At 35.3% G+C, this 24,670-nt stretch overlaps 1 protein-coding gene across 7 annotated transcripts in view; it reads right to left on the bottom strand.

Annotated features, from left to right (window-relative positions):
* ANKIB1 (ankyrin repeat and IBR domain containing 1) overlaps positions 1 to 24,670 on the bottom strand; it is an 86,629-nt gene that overhangs the window by 19,386 nt on the left and 42,573 nt on the right. For all 7 annotated transcript variants that reach the window (XM_038125258.1, XM_038125219.1, XM_038125210.1 and 4 more), the window contains 7 exons: positions 21,058 to 21,358; positions 17,054 to 17,236; positions 10,649 to 10,766; positions 6,969 to 7,177; positions 4,682 to 4,770; positions 2,835 to 2,979; positions 1,391 to 1,557 (listed from right to left, as the gene is read on the bottom strand). In XM_038125258.1, the coding sequence (XP_037981186.1) occupies positions 1,391 to 1,557; positions 2,835 to 2,979; positions 4,682 to 4,770; positions 6,969 to 7,177; positions 10,649 to 10,766; positions 17,054 to 17,236; positions 21,058 to 21,358 (1,212 nt within the window). The remainder of the gene's footprint in view (positions 1 to 1,390; positions 1,558 to 2,834; positions 2,980 to 4,681; positions 4,771 to 6,968; positions 7,178 to 10,648; positions 10,767 to 17,053; positions 17,237 to 21,057; positions 21,359 to 24,670) is intronic.

Below are 24,670 nucleotides of genomic sequence, written 5' to 3'. Positions count from 1 at the left end.
TAACTATATTTGCTTGTGCAGTATTTCAAAGCATTAATGTAAAAAGAATATACAGAAATATTATCAGGAAACATAAAAACCCCATTTCTCCTAAAATTAGTCATTCAGAGGACATTTTCATTCTCGGAGAACATTCTAGGGAGCTAGTACATTCAGTCCCTGTAAAGGAAGCAGAAGCTACCATTGTCTGAAGGTTCATGTCAATATGACACTGAAGTGGTGTCAGGTTCCTTCAGGTTAATGGAAAAATTGATTCTCTACTATCAGAAGCAAGAATGAGAGGATGGTACCTGCTTGTGGAAGGGCATTAAGTTTTATTGTATTTTCATTGGTAGAAAACATATTCTGGTTTGTTTCCATGGGATTTGCTTCTTTCTGAGTTCTCCATCCATTGTAAATAACCTCTTCCCCAGGAAGAAATGTTTTCTGGCTTTTGTGGTTATTTCACTAGGTCTGTTTTGTTTTTTTTTTTCCCTTCTTCCTTTCATTCATATGGGAAAAGAACTAAAATCAGAAGCATCTTTCATTAAGAATTATGATACTTGGAATCAAGCAGATGATTTTTGATGTGCTTGTATAATGGTTTCAATTGAAATATGAAAAGAAGAATTGCTGAACTTGTCTGAATGTCTGTACTTTGGCTGCCCCTTTTTTATTTTCCAAAAACATAAAGATGTCCCACTGCAATAGTCATAAATTGTCAGTCTGATAATGCCATGGAAAAACATGCCAATTTTTTTTTACTTTTGTTGATACTCTTATGTCCTTTTCTAGGAAGTGCTGAAGATGGGCAATCTGAGGGATGTTTTAAGAAATATCTGGCTTTTTGTTCCTTCTTGAGCTTGTATTCATCTTAAAACCCAGTAGAAGACAACAGAAAGAAAAAGTGCTGAACCTCAAGTGAAACAAAGATTGGAGTGATGCTGCAAAGAGTATAGCTGTGTGTGAAGGAAATGGTCCTTCATGGCCCTATTTCAACTCCAGCTTCTTTGATGTGATCCTAGCAAAATTCAGGAAGAGCTAAACATTGCTGGTTTTCTACACTACAATAGAGCATGTGCCATGTTTTGATCCTAAACCTACACAGACACAAAAATCCCTGTTCCAGTATCCCACTTTTCCTCTGTTCCTTCAAAACAGAACATCACAACACTCCATGCTGTTGTTTTGCACCTAACAGAGACAATAATGACTACTGGATTATAACTCTTTGCAGTGCCCCAAAATACTACAATATTCATGTAGTGCATGGATAGAGGATATAACAGTCATTTATCATTCCATACCAATTTCTGTTGCACTCTTGGTGCCATGTGAGACTTTTCAATCAGTCCCTGGAATAGCAGTGACTGTGAGTTTATGTAGAGGCAGGTAAGTTTCCAATACTAACCAGCAGAAGAGATGTCCTTTCCCACAGTCTACTGCAGGGGCTTTTAGCATAGGGAAGCTAAGAGTATCTGACCCTGTTGAATTTGTCCCTTGTCTTGTTAGCCTTACTGCTCTTTCACAGCCAGGTATAGGACACCATTTAATAGCAGGATTATTTTCAACAAAGGCCTGTGGGGGGAAACAAAAAGAAAAAAAGGAAAATATTTTACCACGTAAGATCAGATTTCATCCTTGATATAAAACAATTTGTATTCATAGTCCTCCTTTGAAGGAACAAAGCAAAAATCTATAAGGCAAGTCTTGTAGCTACAAGGATAGACTTTTAAATATGTTTATAGAAAGGCAATAATTAAATTTCCACCTTTTTTTAGTAACAACAGTACTTCAGACTTACACTAAGAATGAAATTACTTACATTCCAAACAAATGTTCAATATCTGCAAGTTAATTCCTTTGTGATGTGGCTAACAGTAAACTACTATATACACACTGGCAATACACTCATTAGCAGAACTGATTCTTTCAGTTGGAAAGAATGAAAACCTTACTGATTAAACAAAAATCTCACAATAAGCCAGAAATCAGAACCAGACTAACTCAGTAATTTATTTTCCATCTTTTTTGGTTGATGTAACAGGCCATCTTTTGTAAAAACTGTATCTAATAAATGAGGAGAAAAAAGGAACTTCCACTACTTTGCTTCAAACCTATTCTGATCAACAATCACTTAAAATAAAATATGCAAGAGATGAGTCAGAATTGGCAATTTAATTTGCATCTCACTGTGTAATAGAGACTTGTTGCAGAGAAAGTACTGTAGTGTAAATGAAAAAATATTTCTCTACCTCTGGCCTGTCACCACTGATAAAGTAGCACATTTCTCAAGACTAGTTCATTACTGCACTAGTATAAAAGAAGAAAGTTGAATTAAAAGATTGCTTTTAAAAACAAATTGCAATGACGAAAACTAAATCAAGCTTTTCCTAACTCCTCTACCCATATACAGCAATCATATCAAGCATTGTACTAGGAAGTTGTTTAAAAGGAAACAGGTGCTATTTCTGAATGCAGTAAAAACAATCTGAAAACTTTTAGAATTTCAGGTTGCAAACACAAACAACTCTGACTGATTAAAACCTTCATATCACCTGTTACAAAAATGAGTTTGATCAAATTATTTTATTAATACTGCATTAGACAACAGACAATGGAAATATGGCATTTCTACTTAAGGAATACATAAAATGTTCTTTCTTTTTTTCTCTGTGGTACAGCAAACATTGATATTATGCTGCATAAGAGCCAAGACATATTTGCACATATTTGTTTATGAATTTCTACTTGGAAAGGTACAGATCTATTGCAGCATTTCATACAGAACCTTTAAGTTACTTCTTATGAAATGGAATAGAGTTCAAGAGTATAGGAACAGTTTGATAATTTACCTTAATGTCAAATTGAAGGTATCGCTTGTCCATCTCCTTGGAAACCACACTTTCTATGATGTCTACAGGCACAAGCTGGAAACAATCATATGCTGGGCAAAAAATGTTGTGAGCTTCACCCTCCTGAATTTTCAGATTCAAAAATCTGCCAGAATTTTGCCAGTCAGTATTTGAATAAAAAGTAAAAGATAAAAGGCTGTTGAGTACTTTACACTATGTTCACAGGTATTCACAATGATTACTTTTCAAACAGAGAAATAGAAGTCTACCTTTCTGCTTAAAAGAGCAAATTTCATGAACAGCATAATTAAAAAAAAATAACACTGTCATGGTTCAAATGTGAGCATCATCAGTAATATTTAGCCCTATGTTTGTGGTTTCCATCCTTGCCATTTATCACACAGCTCTGTATTGTTTAATTAAATTGAGCATGATTTCTACCTTAAATCAGAAACAGAATATGTAAGTGTAATTAATCTAGGAAATAATTAATTTAATATGCAATTATTTTCTACAACTGCACTACTAAAACTAGGCCTGTTTTTGGACATGAATATCTAAATACAGAACAAGCTCAAAAATATGCTGAAAGCTGGACTTTTAACAGTTGTTGTTTAGTTTCAAAGCTGTAACAGGCTTATTAACCTGACAACAAGGATGATACCATTCTAACTTTAATCATTTAAAGCATAGGCAATTATTCCAAGGGAGTCACTTGAGATCCTTTAATAGTTAAGGTAGAGATACCTGTCAATTCATCCCATCTTAGATTCGTATCTTAGAGTCGGGTACCTCAGTCCTGGCTATGCTCCAAGTGACTTAGGAATGACTGGCTCAGAAAGATGAATTCCACCCTCAGTATGCCACCACAAACACTTGCCCTTGAACTGTGGCTCTGAGCCTGTGGCTCTGAGCTGGCCCCTGTGTCCTGCACAAAGGACACACAGTCCAGCAGCCAAATTAGAAGCACCACGTCAAACCAGCGATCTCTGGTAACTCCTGCATCCTGCCCAGGGATTTGCAAGGCAAGAGAAGCACGACTAACAATTTTCTGGCCACTGAAAAGAACTGCCTTTGGAAAGCTCATATGGAACAGAAAGTTCTCTTCCTTAGCACCAGGCCTATGGGTTCATAGGAATGGGGCTGATCTGCAGTAGGAAGAGCTGTGCAGAAATGGTGCTGTAACAAGACACTACAGGGGTAGAGATCAAGTAGTACAATCTCCTGAATGGGGACACAGATGAATACAAAGCACTGCATACATATATAATTATTGCTGGGAAATATGATTAATATTTATACTACCATAATTATCCATGTCTGAGTTTTTCACTAGCATGACTACTCTGACCTATGCAGTAACAAGAGCATTAGATTAATAGAACTTTTAAGTGAAATCTACCCCTCAGTTATTAACCTTCAACATAAAGAAATAATTTTAATTGCTTTTCTGATTGGAGATGGATTCACAACGCCTAAGTTTAGTGTGCTAAACTCAGAGATGGAATTAAGCATGTGCTTTATTTAGAAACTGTAAACCCCAATGCTGCCAACATCACACACATCCACTCTGAACGAATCAAGAGTAGGCTTATCTATTTACACACAAGCGTAAAACATTTTATGAAGAATTTTGCTTAGTCAGAACCTAAACAAACATTACATAAGCCTTAACCACTTGATAACAGTTGTTTGAGTGACAACTAAAATATACCATAGGTTCAAACCAGCAATTCTTTGAAATCCAAACAGTACTTTAGCATTAGCAGTTTATGGTCTCTGTTCTTCCCTCTTCAACACAGCAAGTATGGAAGTCTCTCACATGATAGAGAAGTACAGATACTCACGCCTCCCAGCAAGCTCTGCAGAAGTCATGTCCACAAGGCATATCCACTGGGTCTTCAAACACAGAAATATTACACATGCAAATGTCACACTGTAAATGACAAAAATGCTTCTGATTAAGAAATACCCTAAAGCTTTTTGTATTGTTAGCAGAATGAGTTATGTTGGAAAAGCTCAGCAAAAATTTAAAGCAGCGCTCAAGTAGGGGGAAAAATCAAGCTCTATCCAGAAAAAAAAGTTATTTAAGCTATAGGAATGGGAAAGATTTGGTATCTCCACTTCTATAGCTCCCTATGCAGAGAGCATATTTTGGGCTGCTTTTTGCAGTGTCCTTGAGCTCAGGAAGTGCTTCACCCTGCAGAGAGTTGGAATCTCAGAGTTCTAGGTGCAAATGGAGCTGAGTTTTTCATCAGCTTCACACACAGCCAGAAATTAGTTTGGAGATAATAGAGGCTACAGGAGATGTTTAGCATCTCACACAGTCAGGTCTAAATCAAGATGGAGCAGTTTGAGTGTGCAGCAACAGCAAATACTTTAAATAATAACCTACATATATATTTTTTTAAAAAAAAGATTTTGAGGTTTTTTATCAAAATGAAGAATAAGTTACACTACAAATACTCCAACTGAAGATATACTTGCTGAATTTTACAGAAGTAGGTACTAAAGAAAAAAAATAACATAATACTGAGACTGTTACTCTGAAATAGTTAAAGAGTAGGGATGAAAATACTCACTGCTTATGGTTATGTGTGGAAATAAATACTAATGCTCTTCAAGAAATACAAAAGGAATTTCTTTTCATTGAAACAAAGACATCATGAAAATGTGTTTCAACTTTCAATGCATTAGGTATTATATACACATGGGACATTTTCAGAAGGTTAGCCTGTGGTATGCCACTTTAAAAGCACTTACATTACAGCCAAAATAAAATAAAACAAAAAAATGGCCTTTAAAGTGTAAAACTCAGTGAAGATATGCATTGATACGTATTGTTTCTTCATTCATTTAACCTTATTGTCTTGCAAAAATCAAATACTTTAAAAGTTGAAAATGCATTAAAAAAATTGCTATTAAATTTACATGAGCTGTAAATTTTGTTTAAAATGTATCTTTGAAGTAAGGAATTTAATGAAGCCCTGAGTTCAAAACACCAAATAAAAACATTCACTAGAACTGTTTATAAAGTAGGATGCAAATGCAAAACATGTAAAGGAGCTTTATACCTTGTGGCTTTATTTTATCTATTCCTTTCAGTTTTCATTTTCCTGGCAAAATGAGATTTGATAGTTCAGAAAAGATTCTTAAACAAACAGGAACATTAAACGTGTAACTCTGGACTTGGATTGAGACACACTAGCTCTATAATGGCAATCATTATCCACACCTGTATTCCTGGCTTATGGACCATCAATGGAAACAAAACACACAATGTAAAACTGAGAATATATAATCTCCTGTTCAATATTTTAATTAGTAATTATTCATGGACAATATTTAACTGCTAATGGAAATAATTGTACAATAACAATATACCTTCTAAAGAGCTTCCTCTACAGCATTTTACAATTAAAGAAATAAAATATTTCTATGCAGGAATGCAAGATCTTAATTTTAATATGAGATTTAGGGATGATCCATCTGAAAGACTGCATGCAATATTCTAAAAAAATGCTTAGATCATGGAGCAATAGTTTTATAATGCTGCAGCTGTGGATTATTAAAACGAGAACTCTGTCTTCCAAAAGAGCCACACTGATGTTAATGAAAGGCGCTTTCATATTTCAAATTTGCAATAGCTTTGTAAACTGCTTGAAGCAGCCCACACATAGTAAAAGTAATTATAAGCTTACAGTACACTAGTGGGCTGACATTTCAAAATGCAGACAAAGACAATTTTGTTTTCTAAAGAAAAAATTTCAAAAGGCAGGGTTCAGAACTGCGTACATTCGGGGAAATGGATACAATGAAAGTGAACATCTTGATAGGGATGAGATGAGAAGTTCAAAAGAGCCAAACGCGCTGATGTGACTGTAGCTGTCTAAAATGAGAGTTTGTGAATGACAGCCAAGGTGAAAACAGAATGGTTTGTATTTGCCAGATGCTCAACTGTTTTATCATATAGAATGTTTAAGGTGTCAACTTCCCTGTTTACCACTTTTGGAAAGAGAAACACTTTATACTTTCACGAGGGTATTTTTGGCAGCTCTCCTGTCTACACAGGTGCACTGTGTTTAGAAATCAGCTGTTTAGCCCTGCTGGTTTAAGATCTATTTATAAATTTACCACAGCTGTCTCCATGTCTCCTGGTGAGGGGCTGATTTCATCAGGGGAAGTGACAGAAGAGCGAGTAGTGCGTGGGGTTCGTGGAGAAGGGAGCGTGTCCCACGCGTTGTATCCGCTCGGAGGGGGGGTTGGCATCTGAACCCCTGAACGCTGGCAGCAGTTCTCCGGGTTACACATCCAGGCTTCAAGTAACTTCTCCCTGTCCCAGTCTTCAAGAAATACAGAGATACAGGAAATAATGCACCTGACAATGTTTAAAATATATTTTGTAACTACACCCTCAAAAGATCACTAAATAAAAAAAACAAAAAAAACAAACCAACCAACCAACCAAAAAAAAACCCAAAAAAACCCCCTATAATGAAGTATGATTGAATGAAACTTTAGCCACTACATTCCAGAGAACACACTCCAAGATAATATGTAATGCAATGCATTTTTGTAAATAATTGCATGACAAGCATCTCCTTTCCCTGTCTTAACGTTATTTTTACATTATTTTTGTTATTCATTTACAGCAGTTGTAGTAGCTGGAAGTCTCGGCTGAAAATCAGAACTGTACTGACTATCACAGAAATATCAAAATAAACCAGCCCCCACACCAAAGAATTTTCTTTTTTTTTAATTAAAAAAGTAATTGTTTAATATGGATTCAATTTCATCTGTTGTGTTTTTCATTTTTTTAAATGAAGACAGGAAATACAGGAAGAAGACTAAGATTACAAGAAGATTTGTGATTTAATGAGTTTCTAGTCTTTTTATATATGCAAGTAAATAATGTCTTTGTAGAAGGGAAAAAAAATCCACCTGAGTACAAAGAAAATTTCACACATTCTCACTACATTTTATTCTATAATTGCTAGTGAATGTTTTACTTCTATTCATAATTAACACTGCCCATTTATATACAAAAAACAACTAGTGAAACAAAATATAATATTTCAAAATGAAATCAAATTCTTCATCACAATTGTTTGAAATGCATTCTGTTTCTGATTCCCTAGATTAATACTAAAGATATCTTCAGAATAGCAGTTGTTTCTACCAAAGGTAATTAAAAGTTCTCTTTTAAGCATAAATCTATCAAATTCCTATAGAATTTGAATCTAAACTCATCAACACTACACGCAGATCAGATAAAGTTGAATTTCATAAACTATTAGGAATTTCCCAATTTTTCCTACAGGTTTAAATAACTATTTTAAAGTTTGGGGATTTTTTAAAGTGCTGGGTACTCCCTAAGAAACATCAAAGTTATTAACCAAAAGATGTTTTATTTTTATTGAATTTTATTTTTATAAGGAAGAGATAGTTTTCCTATACTGTATTATTGCTGGGAAAAAAAGATATGTGTCCTAAGCACTGAACTTAGTAAAAGTATTGCCCCTGTTAAAAAAAAACTCTTTGAGCTGCAGGTGATTTATTTATCAGGTCTTTACTTATCTAAGACAAAACATATCACAGGTTACTTTAATTTCATTTGTTTAAAGATATGGACACTGAACACATGCTTCAAAAATTACAAATTTTATCAGCATTTTTTTGTATTACTTTTCAGAGAGGGGCTGACTGATGTTAAGAGACAGATAAAATTTGCTAGAAATCTTCTTGACCTTCTTTGTTGCACTGTAACTTTAAAACAGGCAAGGGCTAAGACATGTCACTAAATGGATCCACTTTGCTCTCTTTACTAACTTATGAATTTTAGTAAAAGACAAGGTATATTTGTTGAGTTACCTATTTTTTATCCTGAAATCCATTGCTGTATACTGAATTAGAAGAGAACTAATGTTGAAAAATACTTGTAGAAAAACTGTAAAGTTATCTGCTTTTCTGATCACCACAATAACATTTTTTAAACCTTGGCTTTAATTCTACATACTTCTGTCTTTCAAGTAAAAGAAAAAAAGGAAAATACACTCTTAACTCTTAATGTCTGTGTCAATAAATTGATATAATTGTACAATAAAAGAAAGCAAAATCTGGTGGATTAAATATTATATGCCTGTAAACTATTAAAATTAGTATATATGTATGATCTTTCCAAGAATTTAGAACATGCTTTTCATACTTCGTGTGAATTAAACCAAGATTTCCCATTATTCTTTTGTGAATGTCAAGATTCAATGCAAAAAAAAACCTTTCAATTTGTCATTTAACGTTAATTTTCTAAACCTCTGTAAATACCTGAGTTATTTCCTTTCCTAAGTTGAATCAATACAGCTACAGACAAAATAGCTGACTTTCTCATGACTTGCTAATTGTCCGTGCTTCTTTCTGTGCACTGGCCAATTGCATTAAGTTACCAGAACATCACTAAGGCAACATCAGTAGAATGACCTTTCCAACACAGACTGATTTCTTCTCAATTTTCAATTCTTGCTTGCTAGATGCTGGCAGACATTTCTTCACCATTTACATCAACCTCACTGATTTTCAACTAATAGCAGACTGAGCCAAGAGTTCGAACAGTACTGCCACAATTTTCCTCTTCAAATTATCTGCACAGGTTATGGAGTCTAGTCAGTCAAGTATTTATAATTTTTAGCCTTACTGAGACTATTCTGGGAATACAACACAGCATTCAAATATTTCACATATTATAAATACAATATAAGAATTAAACAAAGAATCAATATAAATATATATGCAAGGACTGTGCCTATAACATTATTATACTGTTCATGTCTACTTAACTCAATGTTAAAAGGAATACAAATACCAGCTATGGAAAATAATGTGAAAGAGATGAGTTTTAGGTACCACAACTCCTCATAAAAGTGTACAAAAAGCTGTGGGTTTAAAATAATGTCTTTCTATTTCACTTTTCCCTCTCCCACTGACTTTAACAAGGAGCCCACAGAAATAATAGGGTATGAAAGCTTAATCCAGCAACAGTGATGAGCATGCAAACCATTAACTGCCTGAGTAGTTCCTTTGGCATAAAATAACAATGCAGAGGCTTCAGTAAGCATAAGTTTTGAATCACTGAAAGTTTAAAGCTTACACTGAGTTTCAGAAATACTTTTGTCTGGAGAAAACACACTGAATCCAGTATATCCCCTTTCTGACAACCCCAGTTTAACCTGAACCAGAATACAGACTTATTTCAGTGAAAAAAAAAGAGTTACAGATATGCACATAGAAAAGCATGCCCTCTATGAAAAGTGTAACTATAAAATATCCTGAAAGGACATACACTCATATAATTTAAACCCCAAGGCAATTTCCAACCACTTATTACCATGGTCAGACTGCTTTTATTGCAAGAAAAAATAAATTTAAAAATGTTGATCTGGTTTTATACACAAATACATAGTGGCAGAAAACCAATGGTCAGACAAAAACAGGTTTGAAGAATTTGACTTTTTTGACATATAAAACCATGTAAGTTTTACTCCTGTGTCTTTCACCAAAATAGGGTGGTTCTGTTTTCCACACTGCTTAAGTTAAACTGTCTTCCATTATAAATCCTAGTTTGAATCACTTTTCTATCAGCTTCCCTGTCTGCCTCAATGTTTTTTGACATACTGCAGCTGTACTTCTTTCTGTGTACTGTGCGGTCTGTTTCCTGCTATTCACCATTACTTCTCTTTTCCTTGGAAATAAAGTGCAAACATAAAACTGTGGGTTTGAAATTGCTGAAAGCAGTTTTTTTAGCCTGTAAGGTTTGGAATTACCATGTGCCCGAAGTAGGGCTTCTGCAGTAAAGAGCGGGGCTTGAAGCATGTCAGCAGATTCCACGATCAGCATGTCCTTAAGCCTTCGCAGGTCTTGAAGTCTTAGCCCCTCATATGGCTTGAAGAAGAAGAAAAAAGATAATTTATGTCCAACGTTTTCAAGTTAGTCTCTAATAACCTGAGTCTCTAATAACAATATTAAAAAGAAAGCATTCAAAGCACTGTTACTGATCACCACCTCAACTGTGAGGCAGTATGGGACAAAATTTATTCACCGTGCACACCAATGACCACGCAAAGCTACATGGAAACACTGTCATTTTGTGATATTTATAGTATGATTTTTGTAAACTTTGAAATCTAAAAGCATTTCTTCCAGGTATAATGGAGAACTCTCTAAAGTTCTCCACTATAGCAGGAAGCTATCTTCAAATGATAAGCTAGCCTAACACTGACTCTCCCTCTTTGCCCCCCGAGAAAAAACGAGATTTTCACAGAATCTAGATGAACTTTGATTCAGTGATTAGGCCTCAGGTATTGTGGAACAGATATGAGAATGCATAACTAGATTTGAACTAAGGATTTAGAGAAGAGCTAGACAAAGGACAAGTCATCATACATTGCCTGGTTCTCTGACTATACATTAATTGAGACCACTTAATTCTGAATTGGTCTGGAGGAGGATACATTGAGACCTTAGACAGTGAGAAGCTTGTGAGCAGAATTCAGTATCTGGATCTTCTGAGGCAATATCCACCCTTTCAGAAGCAAAGTCAGTCCCCAGTAGGATAGATGTTCATTGAAACACTACGAGGGTTGAGGTTGGAAGGGACCTTCAAATGTCGTTTGCTCCAGCCTTCCCCCTCAAGCTGGGTCACTTAGAGCCAGCTGCCCAGGACAATGCCCAGATGGCTTTTGGATATCTCCAAGGCTGGGGATATACTGTATATGGAGATATCAAAACTCTTTTTGAGAAACAATGGCCAACTCTCATAGCCCTACAGAGAGCAGATCATCCAGCTGCCTCCCTGGTCTGGAAATCCATCCCCTTATTACAGCATTAAAAAAGGTCAAATCAGAAAGACAAAAAAAAAGTAATTTTAGGATTCTGAATTAGTTCCAACCAAGAGAGCAGAGATACACATATATGTTTGCAGATTCATTTTTAAAACTAAGAAAGGAAGACTATGACAGCAAATAATGTATTTGTTGGTGTTGCACGGAGAAAATTCCCCATAGGTAGGAAAAGGAAAAAAAAAGTGAGAGGGTCTGTAAAGAGAATGGATACAGAAAGGATATGTAAAAACCACTATTCTTACATGAACTGGTTTTATTTATTTAAAGGGTAGTGAACAAAATATTTTAAGCATTTGACATAAAGTGTTACATGCTCAGAACTAATCAGGAACCTGGGCACCAAATGACAATTGTCTCCAGCAACTGGAGATGGAAGGACACAGCAGCAGTAGTGACAGATAATGACAGTTAAGACTATGCATTATTATTTACTATCTATATTTTGGTTTTATGTAGACCATAGTCCAGGACTCACCAGTGCTAGATTGTAAGGACACAAATGTATGCATGCATGCATACACAGCCAGAAAGCAAAAGACTGGTTCTATCCTCAAAAGGTTACAATCTAAGTAAAAGTCTGCTGTCCCCTTTAAGGATAACAAGCCAAAGGCAGAAGTGATGGGGAGAATGGATACCCTGGGTTTCGAAATGATTTTGTTCTTTTGAGACATCTACCCTAAAAATGTAACTTGCTTCCTGTATTCCAGACATCATAATTAACTCCACAATGCATCTAAAACTTATGACTGACTCACACAAAGGCATCTCCTGTTAGCTAATCAGTGAAATAAACAGGTGCTTCTCCATACTAGAAACTTTGTCATCAGCAAGAGTAATGCTCCACAGATCTGCACTGGGTTTCTGCTCTTGTTGAGAAAGCAAGCAAAGCAGAAGAGAAACGACCTGTGAGCGTCCTGACCTGTATCTTGATTGCTCAAGTTCAGGCAGTTTCTCTGTGTCCTTCCAGTGCTGATCATGCATGACTCAGTAAAGGACAATCTGAACGTTAATGACTTGCAATGAAATAAATCTGGGCCACTTGGATTAACATCATGCTGGAATTTGACTGACCTTCTTAACTTATTACAAAAGAGATAATTTTTAAAAAACATTTCAGAGAGACAGGGATAGAAACAACTGCGTGCCAGAACGATTATAATTGTGCTGCATGTACAGCAAAAAAATAGAAGCAGAATGGTCATGACTGAATCTGAACTCCATTTTGAATTGCTGTTTTAAGGCAATCAGCTGTGTCAGAAGAACTGTTCTCAATTCTTGAAGAAAAAAATACCTTTTCTGTTAAATGTGCAACATATTATAGGCATATTTTAGGACCTGGTATTTTATCCTGAAATGCAGATATGTTCTGCATTTATTTAACTGATTGAATTATATTTAACTGATTGGTTCTAGGTCAAACACTGTCAAGTATCTCCCCTTTAGTAACAGACTACTGTATTACCCCAGTTGGAGCATTCCACACAACCCAGCAGGAAGCTTTGGATCTTCAGTTTTTAAGAATCCTAATTTTATCTTTTTAAGTAATGAGGAAAATATTCCCTAACACTGTGTTTGAAACATCAGACATTTGTTTCATAAAATAACATATGAGCCCACAGAAGAAACTGAAAGAAAAGAAATTTTAGACTGGCACTATTAAGGAGGTTAATCTGGAAATTCCAGAGTGAAGACTTCATACAATGGGAATCTTAAAAATGTAATGTGTACAAGACAGTCTTGCAGAAATTTGTGAAGATAAGAGTCTTTAGCTATGAGGATGTACATCCAGGATGTAATATCACAGAGGTTTGTTTTTAACTACTTTGAACACAAATGACTTATCTCTGCAATGTCATTTATGGAGGAACTCTTTATTGACATTTGCTGTGAAAAAGATGTTCAATATTAGCATCATTTAACTATATAATGATTTTGAAATATACTGTAAGAGTTACTGCTTTGATGCATTGCTGAGCTTGTCACTACAGATTCCAACACTTCTGTATTTTCAAAAGCCCTTCTTTGAAATTCTTTTCTTCTCCAATTCTTACTACTAACATTTAGACATCATAAATTACACTTTTTTTTCTCCTGAAAGTACTTTTAGTATGTAAGCTGTTTATTTTAACACTTCATTTCAAACTATTATTATTTTCTTCACTTTTAAAGCACCATTAAAATAGATAGGGGCAAAATAACTCTTTGCTACAGTGATGACTATATAATTAAATGGTGACAAAACACTTCATGTAAACATCCTTCTTTATGGGTGGGTGGAGTTCTGCAGTTAATGGAATAATATATTAAAAAATTATTTATACTCCATTTAACTCATTCAAGTAAAATTCTATGCATTATATGTATATTGAGACTACATATATCTTAAGTAAATGTAGTCCCCTTCTCTCCTTTCACTTCATAAACCATTCTCTATCTGTAGAGATAAAACAAATTTGAATAATTTCCGATAACTCTTTGTACTAATGGCATTTATATTACTTATATATTTATATTACATAAATTCAGGAATTGAAAAAATCATTCCAATTTCATACACTCAATAAATCTGTGATACACTCACTAGCAGTGTATTTCTTCAGTATTCAGTGCAACACATGAAGAAAAATATGCTCTCATGCTACAACACATTGCAATGTAAAAGACTGTACAAAAGAACAACCAAAATCAGCTTAAGAACCAGCTTAAGAACAATCATATCACATCATATTATTTAGTGTATCTTCAATTAGATTTAAAAAATAGATTTAGATTTTACATATCAACAATTATTTTTGAGATTATTCAACAAAGTAAAAGCAAAGAATCAACTAAAAAAAGGACTGTGTTTTCCTGTAAACATGGCAGGCTCTGAAGGGGAGATATTGGGTACTATCGTTCCAGATACTACTGCGCAGATCTTAAATACTGGAGTTAAGCCCATTTAGCTGTTCTGCCTGGGAAGAAATCCTACTCATGGTTTTCAAATGTTTTATCTTTTCCTGTAACCTTCACTCAAAAGAAGCAGTTCCTTTGAAAAATGCATTTCTTAGTGTTCAAAGCTTTTTAATTATTCATGAATGAATATTTTCTGTTTTGGAAGGATGTTGAATGGCAACAATTACAAGCTGAATACGATGCTAAACAAGCATTTTGTACACTCCATCCCTCAGTGTTTAATAATATATAAAAATGAAACTGAGAGAAAAAAAGTAGAGGAGCATCCTTGAGAGGCAATTTGGTGAAGCATCTGTGTTCTGGGGCTTTTGATGGAGGCATCACCATAGGCAGTGATAAGTGCAGCTGTCACTGCCCATCCCAGACATTTGCAAACCAACCTGGAGGATGAGAACATGCAGTCATTTGGATTGCAGCTCAGTGCAACTCTTCCTAAGCCTGTTTTTTCAACTGGTTTTAGCCACTCTGAGGGCTAGGATTGAAAGATTAACTTCTCCTGGCTACATGCTCTTGGCATCTCCCTTGTGCCAGCACTTGCTCTCTTAGAGATAAACAAGATGTTAGAGAAATTATCCCACTGGAAAGTCATAAAGAAAGGGGGGGAAACCAGCAGGAAGGATGTGAAGACAGAATTGCTCTATGTAAATCCCTAAGGTCATCAATTGGTATACCAAATTCCAGGCTGACATTTTTTGGCTTGTGAACATTTAGAACACATGGGAAAGCTGCCCTGGTATGTGAGATGGACAACTGTACAGTCCCTTGTCACTATCAAGTCTTCAAGCTGGTTTTGCTCAGCATCTACCTTAAACAGGCATGAGACAACATCTTCTCTTGCAGAAAAGCCTATTCAAGTGGCTCCTGATTTGTCCCACCCATATCTGTAAGTTCCTTGTCTTCTTACCTGTGCTGGTGTATATGCCAGCAAACCCCTGGTATAAATATGATGACAACAATTATTCAACTTAAATAATACAGTTACATATTACCGCCCTTTATTTTTTTTTTTCTTCTTTTAAGCCAAAACAGTGCAATGATCCAGCTGAAAACATAACCTTCCAAATAGTTCTACCTGCATAACCAAAGGAGTGGTAAACTGCAATTGTGGCAAGAAACTGCTGCAGACTTTTGAAGTGTTTCTGCCAAGAGAGAGAATGTAATTTCAAACTATCTTCTTACAATTTGGATGCCTCTACATGGAAATATTCAGAGAAATGAAAACGAGTTAATTACATTTGCTATTTCAATATACTAAGTTCATTAAATTTCACCTATAAATGTCTCATCTAGGAATAAACTATCTAATTAAGGCTGTTTATATTTTAATTTATCCAAGAAAAACAGTCAAAAAATTAAATGGACACTACAAGGACTTGCTTATCTCTCAAATAAAAGTGACAACGAGTGGCATTTTTCAGGGGAACAGTTGATGTGATCTAAGCCTACTCATGTATTTTCTTTTAAACATCATTAGGTCATAAGTGAGCCCAGCTAGTAAAAGGCCAAGCTGTGCTATTTCTGAAGGGAGTAACCATAGAGAAATCTATTGTCCTTTAATTTAAACAGAACTAATTTGTAATAGTTACTGAATGATACAATTTATCTATGTATTCTTATTTAGAATTTTAGTTAACTAAAACCTGATCATGAATGGAGAGGGGAGAGGGAACTTGTACTCAGAATCTTTTTGGTCAATTTATCTCTATGGAATCACAGTTGCCTGTAAGGCATAACAAAATTCAAGCCAATTTTTTGTCAGTGAATTGTCTCTCCCTTTCAAAAGTTTACTTGGAAGTAACACCACTTGTTATTACCTGTTTTTCATACAAACTCTGGTATGCAGTAGCTTCAGGCATCATGTTATAAAACAAGAAAGTAAATGCACTATGTTGAAGTCCTGCACTAGTCACTTTTGAGTGATTTTGTAACATTTAACCCAGTCTCAGACCAGGAAGATCCACTGGAAAAGTTTCCCTACTCTATTCCATAGATCTTCTCCTTTTCAGAATTTCTTTTGTCCTAATTTTTGAGACAAAAAGGCATCTTAAGAAATAAAAAAAAATAAATTAAATTACGTTTGGTTTAGAGGAACTGTTTCCAAGCCTACTGGCCTCACTGTATCTCTTCCAGCCTCACAGCCCACAAGACAGTCCACATAATTAAGAAATGAATAAAATTTCTGTTTACTTTTGACAATGCACTTGTTATGTTCTCAGAGCTTAACTTAAAAATTATACAGAGCAGTGCTAAAACTGTTTACAAATACAAAGTACAAAGTACAGTACCTACTGAAATACTTGCAGACTTGTGTCACAATGTAACTGCTACAAGTACAAATGTGCAAAATACTTCAGATTTAAAGTATCCTCTGACCTCTTTTTTGTCTAAAGCAGCATACTCAGCTTCAATGCTTTCAGCTTCAGGATCACGTGAAAATACCATTCGAGATTCCAGGTTAAGAGCCAGCTCTTTGTGGTGCTGTTTCTCTGCACAGTCACATGGGGTATCTTTATTTTCATTTTCTGCAAACAAATCTCCACCATGTTTTACCAGAAGCTGAAAAGTAAAATGGCAAAGTAAGCAGTTCTTTATGAGGAACTCTAATATCACCCTGAAGAAAAAGCATGTGAGTTAAGAAGAAAACAAAAAAATATAACAAGAAGAATAGAACAATTATTACAATGATAATAATAATAATAATAATGGTCTTTAGAAACAAGGATTATCTATTGTTATTAAATAAATTACTGCTGGCTTTCACACATAATTATACTTATCTCCACAGTAATTCCACAGAACCACAAAATCTAAGAAATACATTACAAGGTAATGTTGTACAATATATAAGTTAGGTTTTAAAGACTAAAATTCTGCTTTACTGATATGGTCAGTGCCCCATAGAGAATGAGAGGTCTGAGGCCCTCAAGCATGCGTCAAGATGCACCTAAACACACCTTTAAATATTCTTTCTACATGGGTACAACTCCACCATTTGTACACTTGTGCTGACAGAAAATAAGAGACTGCTTGGGTAGGACAGATCAGAGGATAATGATTCACAGGGAGCACAAAATACTACTGGCAGCTCTATTTCGTTTTTGAGGGCATGAAAAAAGTGAAATGAAATAATGCTAATTCTAGCAATTCTAACACAGTGCAGTATTGTGCCATTTCACCAACCTTGTTTCTTGCCAGGAACCCTCCTGAAATGCAGTCTTCCAGCTATTAAACCTTAGTGCTGCTCTCCTTACTTGCTAACTTAGTGTCCTGCTATAAAGTGACGTGCTAGAAGCAAGGACAGCATATGCCACAGATTTTAAAGGCCCAGGTGGACCGTTCTGCTGATTTATTATGACACCTTTATATCATTACTAAAATGATCATCTTGTTTCTAAATAAAGTCTATAAACATTATCTTGCCTTCAGAGCACGATGTCTGTAACAACACTATCCAGGGTATTTCAAAATTCAGGTTCTAATTGTTGTACTTCTAAAAACCCCCAAACTTCTCTAAAATTATCTGTTCTTCATAAAGGCCTTTTAGATCATGATCAGACACTCCTTAATTTTTTCTTCAGCAGAAGAGACAATTTCATTCATCTCTCACTGCAGAATACAGAATGTCTTTTAAAAACCTGGATTCATTCTTGTAGATAGGGAAGCCTTTCCCACATTCTCTAAAATATTAAAAAAAAAAAAAAAAAAAAAAGCAAACTCAAAAATACCACAAACCAGTGCAAAAACAAGATTTAGGTGAGAAGATATTAGTGTCACTGAGTATTTGATCTTCATAGCAGAGTATCGGGCAGAAATACAGATGATACTGGGACAATTACCAAGACACAGCCAACAGTTAACCTTTGTTCTATCTAAACTTTTTAACATTGCCAAAACTTTGTTAACCTAAGTATCATATTCTGTCTGTTCATTTTAACCTCTAAGAGAAATTCAACTGAGGCAACTAAGACACCTTCTGAGGAAAAAGAATAATAAATATATTTGAAAGAATATTCCATAGACTTATGCAGCTCAAAATCAAATCTACCAGATGAGGAATATGCAAAGCAACAAGTTTTTAATGATGATACCGTATTTCTCTAGAAGCACTGTTAAAAAGTCTTGCGCTGCTTGATTAATTGAGATTAATAATCTAAACAATCATATTAGCAATTTAAGCAATTGTAAAACTATGATTTAATATGCCAAATATACTGTGATAGTGTGGAATGCATCTGCATAAAACCAAATCTGGTCAGCATGAAAGTTATTACTGTCTATTCAGTAGTTTGAGGTAAGCACAAAAGTTTACCCAAACTGTCTTTAGCAATGGGTTCCACACAGCTATTCTGCCTGGAGGAAAAATCTAACACATGTGAATGGAGCACAGCTGAGGATGGGGAATTGAAATTACAAACTTTAATATTTCCAGACAATATCTGGAAACTTGGTGGAATACAATCAGCAAACACAATGCGAGAATCATAGAGAAGGTGATGCTATATACCTTTTTTTAAATAAACCCCAAACAAACTGATAAATAAACAAACTAACTCTATCAAGAAATACCAGTGGAATACAATTCCTTAATTAAAACAAAAAAAAAAGGCTTCAATGAATGACTAAAACCATAACAATAAAGGTAACAAGGCTACTAAGAATAAAAGTGCTGCAAGGAAGAAAACACAAAAATAAAGGGAACTTCTGTCACTGCATCTCCCAAGTATATTTAGAAAATATATAAGCTAATAAATGACTCTTAAATTAAAATTTCAGACTGCATAGGTGACTAGATAATAGACAAAACAGTCAGCAAACACATGAGAGGAGAAGCAACTCCTGATTTTGTCCAGAGTAGTCTGTAAGACCTAATTGAAAATGTTTCTATCAAAGAACCACTCACTAACAATTCCCAACAATTCTTAAGCTTGCAGAAGCAGAAAAAAGACAAGAAATCAACTGCCCACTTTCAAAAAGTGGTACTAAATAAGTGTGGAAAAAAATTCCAGAAACATCAGAAGAATCTGGGAAGAGAGACAAACAGGACAGAACCATATGGAAAATACGAAGTTGAAGTTGTCTCCAGATTAAGAATATGTAAAGAACAAAGTCTAGGAGAGGTAAATGCAAAACCACAATAAACAAGACTCTGAGTTTTTTGAGCTGTATACCATTCTCTGTGGATGTACCACACACACTTCATGAAGGACACAAAAGAAAGTCTTTCAAATTGAAGTCTCAGCACAGAAGGTTCTAGAAAAATCAATAAACGAAATACTAATATCAATACCCAGCATCAGATGGTACTTATATTCATGAGTCCTAATGAAACTCAGATACGAAACTTCTGCACTATTTTTTTAGAATATGCAGCTTACTGATTAAATCTCTCATGGTACAAAATTAGAAGATAGTAAAAGTAACACCATTATTTAAAAACAGCTCCAGAGAATGTGAGGAAAGATCATCAGGTTTTTACTTCAGAGAGAGGTCACCAGTGAAGACCCAGAGGTTCTGGGACCTGACTGTTTAAGATACGAAGTTGTTATCTAGAAGAGAAGGTGAAAAAACAGGTGCTAAACTTTGCTGATGATACTAAGTTACTGAGCACAGTTTGAATGAGCATGAAATTATGAACAGAAGAAAAAAAAGTAAATTTCACATGCAAATGTTGAACTGTGCAGTACTTGTTGCCATTGAAAATACAAGTCTTGATGTTAAAATAGACTGACTTATGAAGATGTTAGCTGTTTTTGAATATGTTAGATGTCTGCTAATGTTCTTTATATTAAATTACCAGCACAATTAAATACTAGTTCTCATTACTTGATATAGTTTAAAAATAAATCTGAGGCAAGATCTTCAAAAGTCATTCCCAATTACTCATTACTATCCACTACTTTCACAAACATTAAAAAAGCTGGACACTGTAAATTAAAGACATCAAATCTGTTCTTGAAACATGGACAGCATTTCCAGTCTCATCTGCAAAGCAAAATAAAAAGAGCTCTAATTTTCTCTCAGGTTGTTATTTCACTTCTCTTTACACATATAGGATGCCTATGCCTATCTTTAAAGCTTTTCCTTCACTATTACAGGCTTGTAATTAATTCGAATTTTTATATGCCTACAGGAGCCTTCTTCATGTTGAGGAGTTATTTTCATGAAGTTAATGTATATATAATCAATTTCTTTAATTTTTCTCTACAGTGTATGTTTTGAGCTGTTTACCTTTGCAATTTTTCCAATTAATGAAAAATAGAATTAAAAGTTAATTCAATATAACATAACAGATTTCCTCCCCCATAAAAAAAAGCTTTGTGAAACATTGTACATGTCAGTAACTCATAACGTATAAAAAGTTATAGACGAACTTTTACCTCAACACAGGTTTTCATCCCTGAGGCAGCAGCATAGTGCAAAGGTGTATTTTTTTTGTTATCAACAGCATCAATGGCTGCTCGTTCATATTGCCCTTCATCCAGCTTTGCTCCCTTCCACTTCAGGATCATCTGCAGACAATCAGCTCTTCTGCAGTCATCTTCCGAGGGTCGTGTCAGGCGAGGATGAAGAGCTCCCTCTGAGATCATGATCTGAGGTCCCATACACAGTAAGTGCATAGATGTCTCATTGTGCACGTTCCTTTTATTTGGGTTACCGTCTCGAACAAAAAGGAAAGTTCTGCAACAGGGGAAAGAAATAGAAGAAAATTAATTAGCACACAATTCCATTCATTTCCTTGAAGTGGGAATGGTGGATTATGACAACTCTTCTTCTTGCAAAGATATCACCCATGGTAGTGACAAATGTTCTTTAACAGAGAAATAGTACTGAACAGCTCTCCTCCATTTCTCTTAGGAGCTGAAAGCCAAGATCTGGATGAATTATTGAAATACCACTAAGTACCATATACAATTACTTCGTCAGTGCATGAGAAAGTTTATTCTATAATTCTGTGTTGTATTGTGATAAATGTTTTAAAGGCACAAGATTGATGAAATAGGTACTTTATTTCTTCTGCTCTGTCCTGAATAGTAGTCCATTTGGTAGTTTGCAAATAGACAACGACAGAGCAATTTGTTAAAAATTCATTCTCCTTTGCCATTTCTGTAGTCAGATGTAAATACAGCACTTACTACTTAAAATATTATAAATACTATTCCTGCCAGCACTGCACGCATTGAGGAATGCCTATTGACTTTTTCAATATGGAAATACAACATAATGCAAACTCTACCCTATACAGGTGACAGAAGCTAGCAAGAATTTAAGTGTTCTCTTGAATACTTTAGAGCCAGTTCAAAGTGGACAATATTATCAGCAAAAAGAACCACCTTAGGAATGAAAGGGGAACAACGGGCTGATTCAGAATCACAACAATCTCTGAATCCTAACAACACCTGAGACAAAGCAGCTCCCGTGCTGCTTCTTGCCAGCAAGGATTATAGAAGTTACAATCCAGATCTGAAATGGGAGACCTGAGATAAATCACACAAGCCCTGTGCATCCGAACGTGCTTTAGCCTTTTGAGGTATACTAAAATATTTTTTTCTTAAGGGAGAGTAAATGGTAGGCAATGACAGAGAGGAAAGATCACCTCTTTGAAGGACTGGGACTGGGGTCAGAGAGACAGCAATGGTAAAAGAACTCTGTGTGAAGGGAGGAATAACAGGTATTGTTCCCTGATGTTCCCAGAAAGGTAATACTGAGCTAAATCTGAAGCATGGCACATGCATTCAAGAAGTCACTGCAAAAATGCCTGCACTGCTCCCATAAATCCCCTCACATATAAAGCCTGCACAAGTCACTGTATGTCTCCTCTCCAGGCTGTTCCCTGATTCCAAACAGTTTGCAAATGTGAAAAAAACCGGTTATTCTGGAACCCCATTAAGTAAGTGCCGGGGACCAGGTTCCACCCTCCCATACCACACCCCTAAGACAAGTGAAAACCAGTTTCAACCACTTTCAGGCAGCTCAGCCGCCTGAAAGTAGGTGCTGCCTACATACAAAATCAGACAATATTGCTTCTGGTGAACAATGGTGGGAAGAACTTAAAAAACTTACCCAATTTGACAAAAAGAAAAAAAAAAGTTATTTACTTCTGTTATTGCCTTATGCTATAGCTACAAGTCTAAATGCCATCTCCTCTTTCTGTTGTCCCTGAATATATACTGCCTTTCCCTCTCTCGGAGTTCACTCATACTTTGTTCAGGACAAAGAATAATCCTGAAACTCTTTTATAAATAAAGGAAGAGGCTATACAGGGTATATGGGAATTTCCCTTTCAGATATTATTGAAAATTGTCTAGACAAGAATTTCAGTAGAAAAAACTAGGCAGAGATGATCTGGTCCTGCAATGGAAGATGTCTTGATAGCTGTTTGGTCAGTTGGATTTCTGTCCTTTCTTCCTCCTGAAAATCTCAGAGTGGTTTGAATTTAAAATAAAGCTTATTATTAAAACACCATTCTTTTAAATATACGGCAACAAAGTATTCAGAGGAAAACACAAAACAGTCTCCTCTATGTTGCCCTATTTTGACAGCAAAAATGTTCCTTAGAGAAATCTCTCTTTCATTCCATGATAGCTGACATGATAGACGCATTTGTTAGGAAATATGAATATGACAAACTTGAGATTAAAGAACTTGTCAAAAAAAAGTAACAGCATATTTTGTTTCCTTGAGGTTTTTTCTTTGTTTTCAGAGGGAAGGGATTTAGCTACACAGGCAAAATGCTTTAGAGCCAATTACAGGAAATGGTAAGACTAACCAGTATCAAACACTATCCAAAGTGCATTTGTTTGTTTGAATTAGCTTTACAGAGTATTAAACTAGATACAGAAAGAAAGGAGGGGGAGGAAGGTAGGAAGGTCAAAGACAAAAAGAGAGAAATGCGAAGGAGAGAGAGAAGAAGATGGGGACAAGAAGATAGATTCTCTAGAGTATACAGACTTGGATATGATCATCTCTTCAGCACAAGGGGAAGTCAAGCCAATCCTGAAAAGCCCAGCCAAACCCATGACTTAAAGTTCAGAAATGACTAGTATCCAAAAATGGGCAAATAATACATTTTACAGACACAGATTCATTACTCAACAAGGCTCCATTTTTAACAGTGGTATTTGGTGCATAAGACTTTCACAGAGCAGTGCTGTAGATCCCTGCAGTTTGGCTCACAACTTCAGAGGCATAAGAAGTTAAATTTTGCCTGGAAATGTACTGATAGAGTGAAAATATGCATTGCCTATGGGAAATATCACTTAACCACAAGGCAGACAGACTTTACTCTAGTTGCAGTTTCCAGATTTTGCTGCAATCTGTAGCACTTTGCAGAATCCAAACTTGAGGTGACAAAAGTATCATAAAAGTGTTGAAAAAGTGACAAAAAGGAAAGGGCGGTAACACTCACACCTACTACTATCTGTATTTGCAAAAAACCAGCAAGAAACTCAAGATCACAAGGCTGGGAACTTGAATAATAAACAACTGGGACATGTCCTCACTTGGGGAAACTAACAACACAACTATTTCTTCAGGTTTGGATAAAATCTTTGATGTTTGGAGCATGAAAACCACCCTATTTACAGTTTATTTCTCTCTCCAAACAAATGCTATATATATTTTAGCTATATATAGATACACACTGCTGGAACTAGATGATCTTTAAGGTCTCTTCCAATCCAAACCATTCTGTGATTCTATGCTCTATTTGTATGCACAAAAAAATCCAAAATATACCTAAGTGTGGAAAAATAAAAATTAAAAACTGGTGTAAAATGAAATTATAAAACTAGTTCTGACAGCTGGAGGCTAAAGCATGTCTGAATATGCTCAAAGACAGTGAAAGTAACAATTTTTGAAAGCAAACCACTGATGTATACTGTATGAAGTAGACAGTCCTTTTAAGTACAGCTTGCCAAAGAAAGTTACACTGCAAACTCCAGTGCAGGCATGAACCTAAAGCCCACAGCTTTAAGAGAAATATTAGTATTA

This window comes from Motacilla alba, chromosome 2, assembly GCF_015832195.1.
Source record: "Motacilla alba alba isolate MOTALB_02 chromosome 2, Motacilla_alba_V1.0_pri, whole genome shotgun sequence".
Classification (NCBI taxonomy): domain Eukaryota; kingdom Metazoa; phylum Chordata; class Aves; order Passeriformes; family Motacillidae; genus Motacilla; species Motacilla alba.
This window is presented reverse-complemented; position numbering and strand designations above follow the sequence as displayed.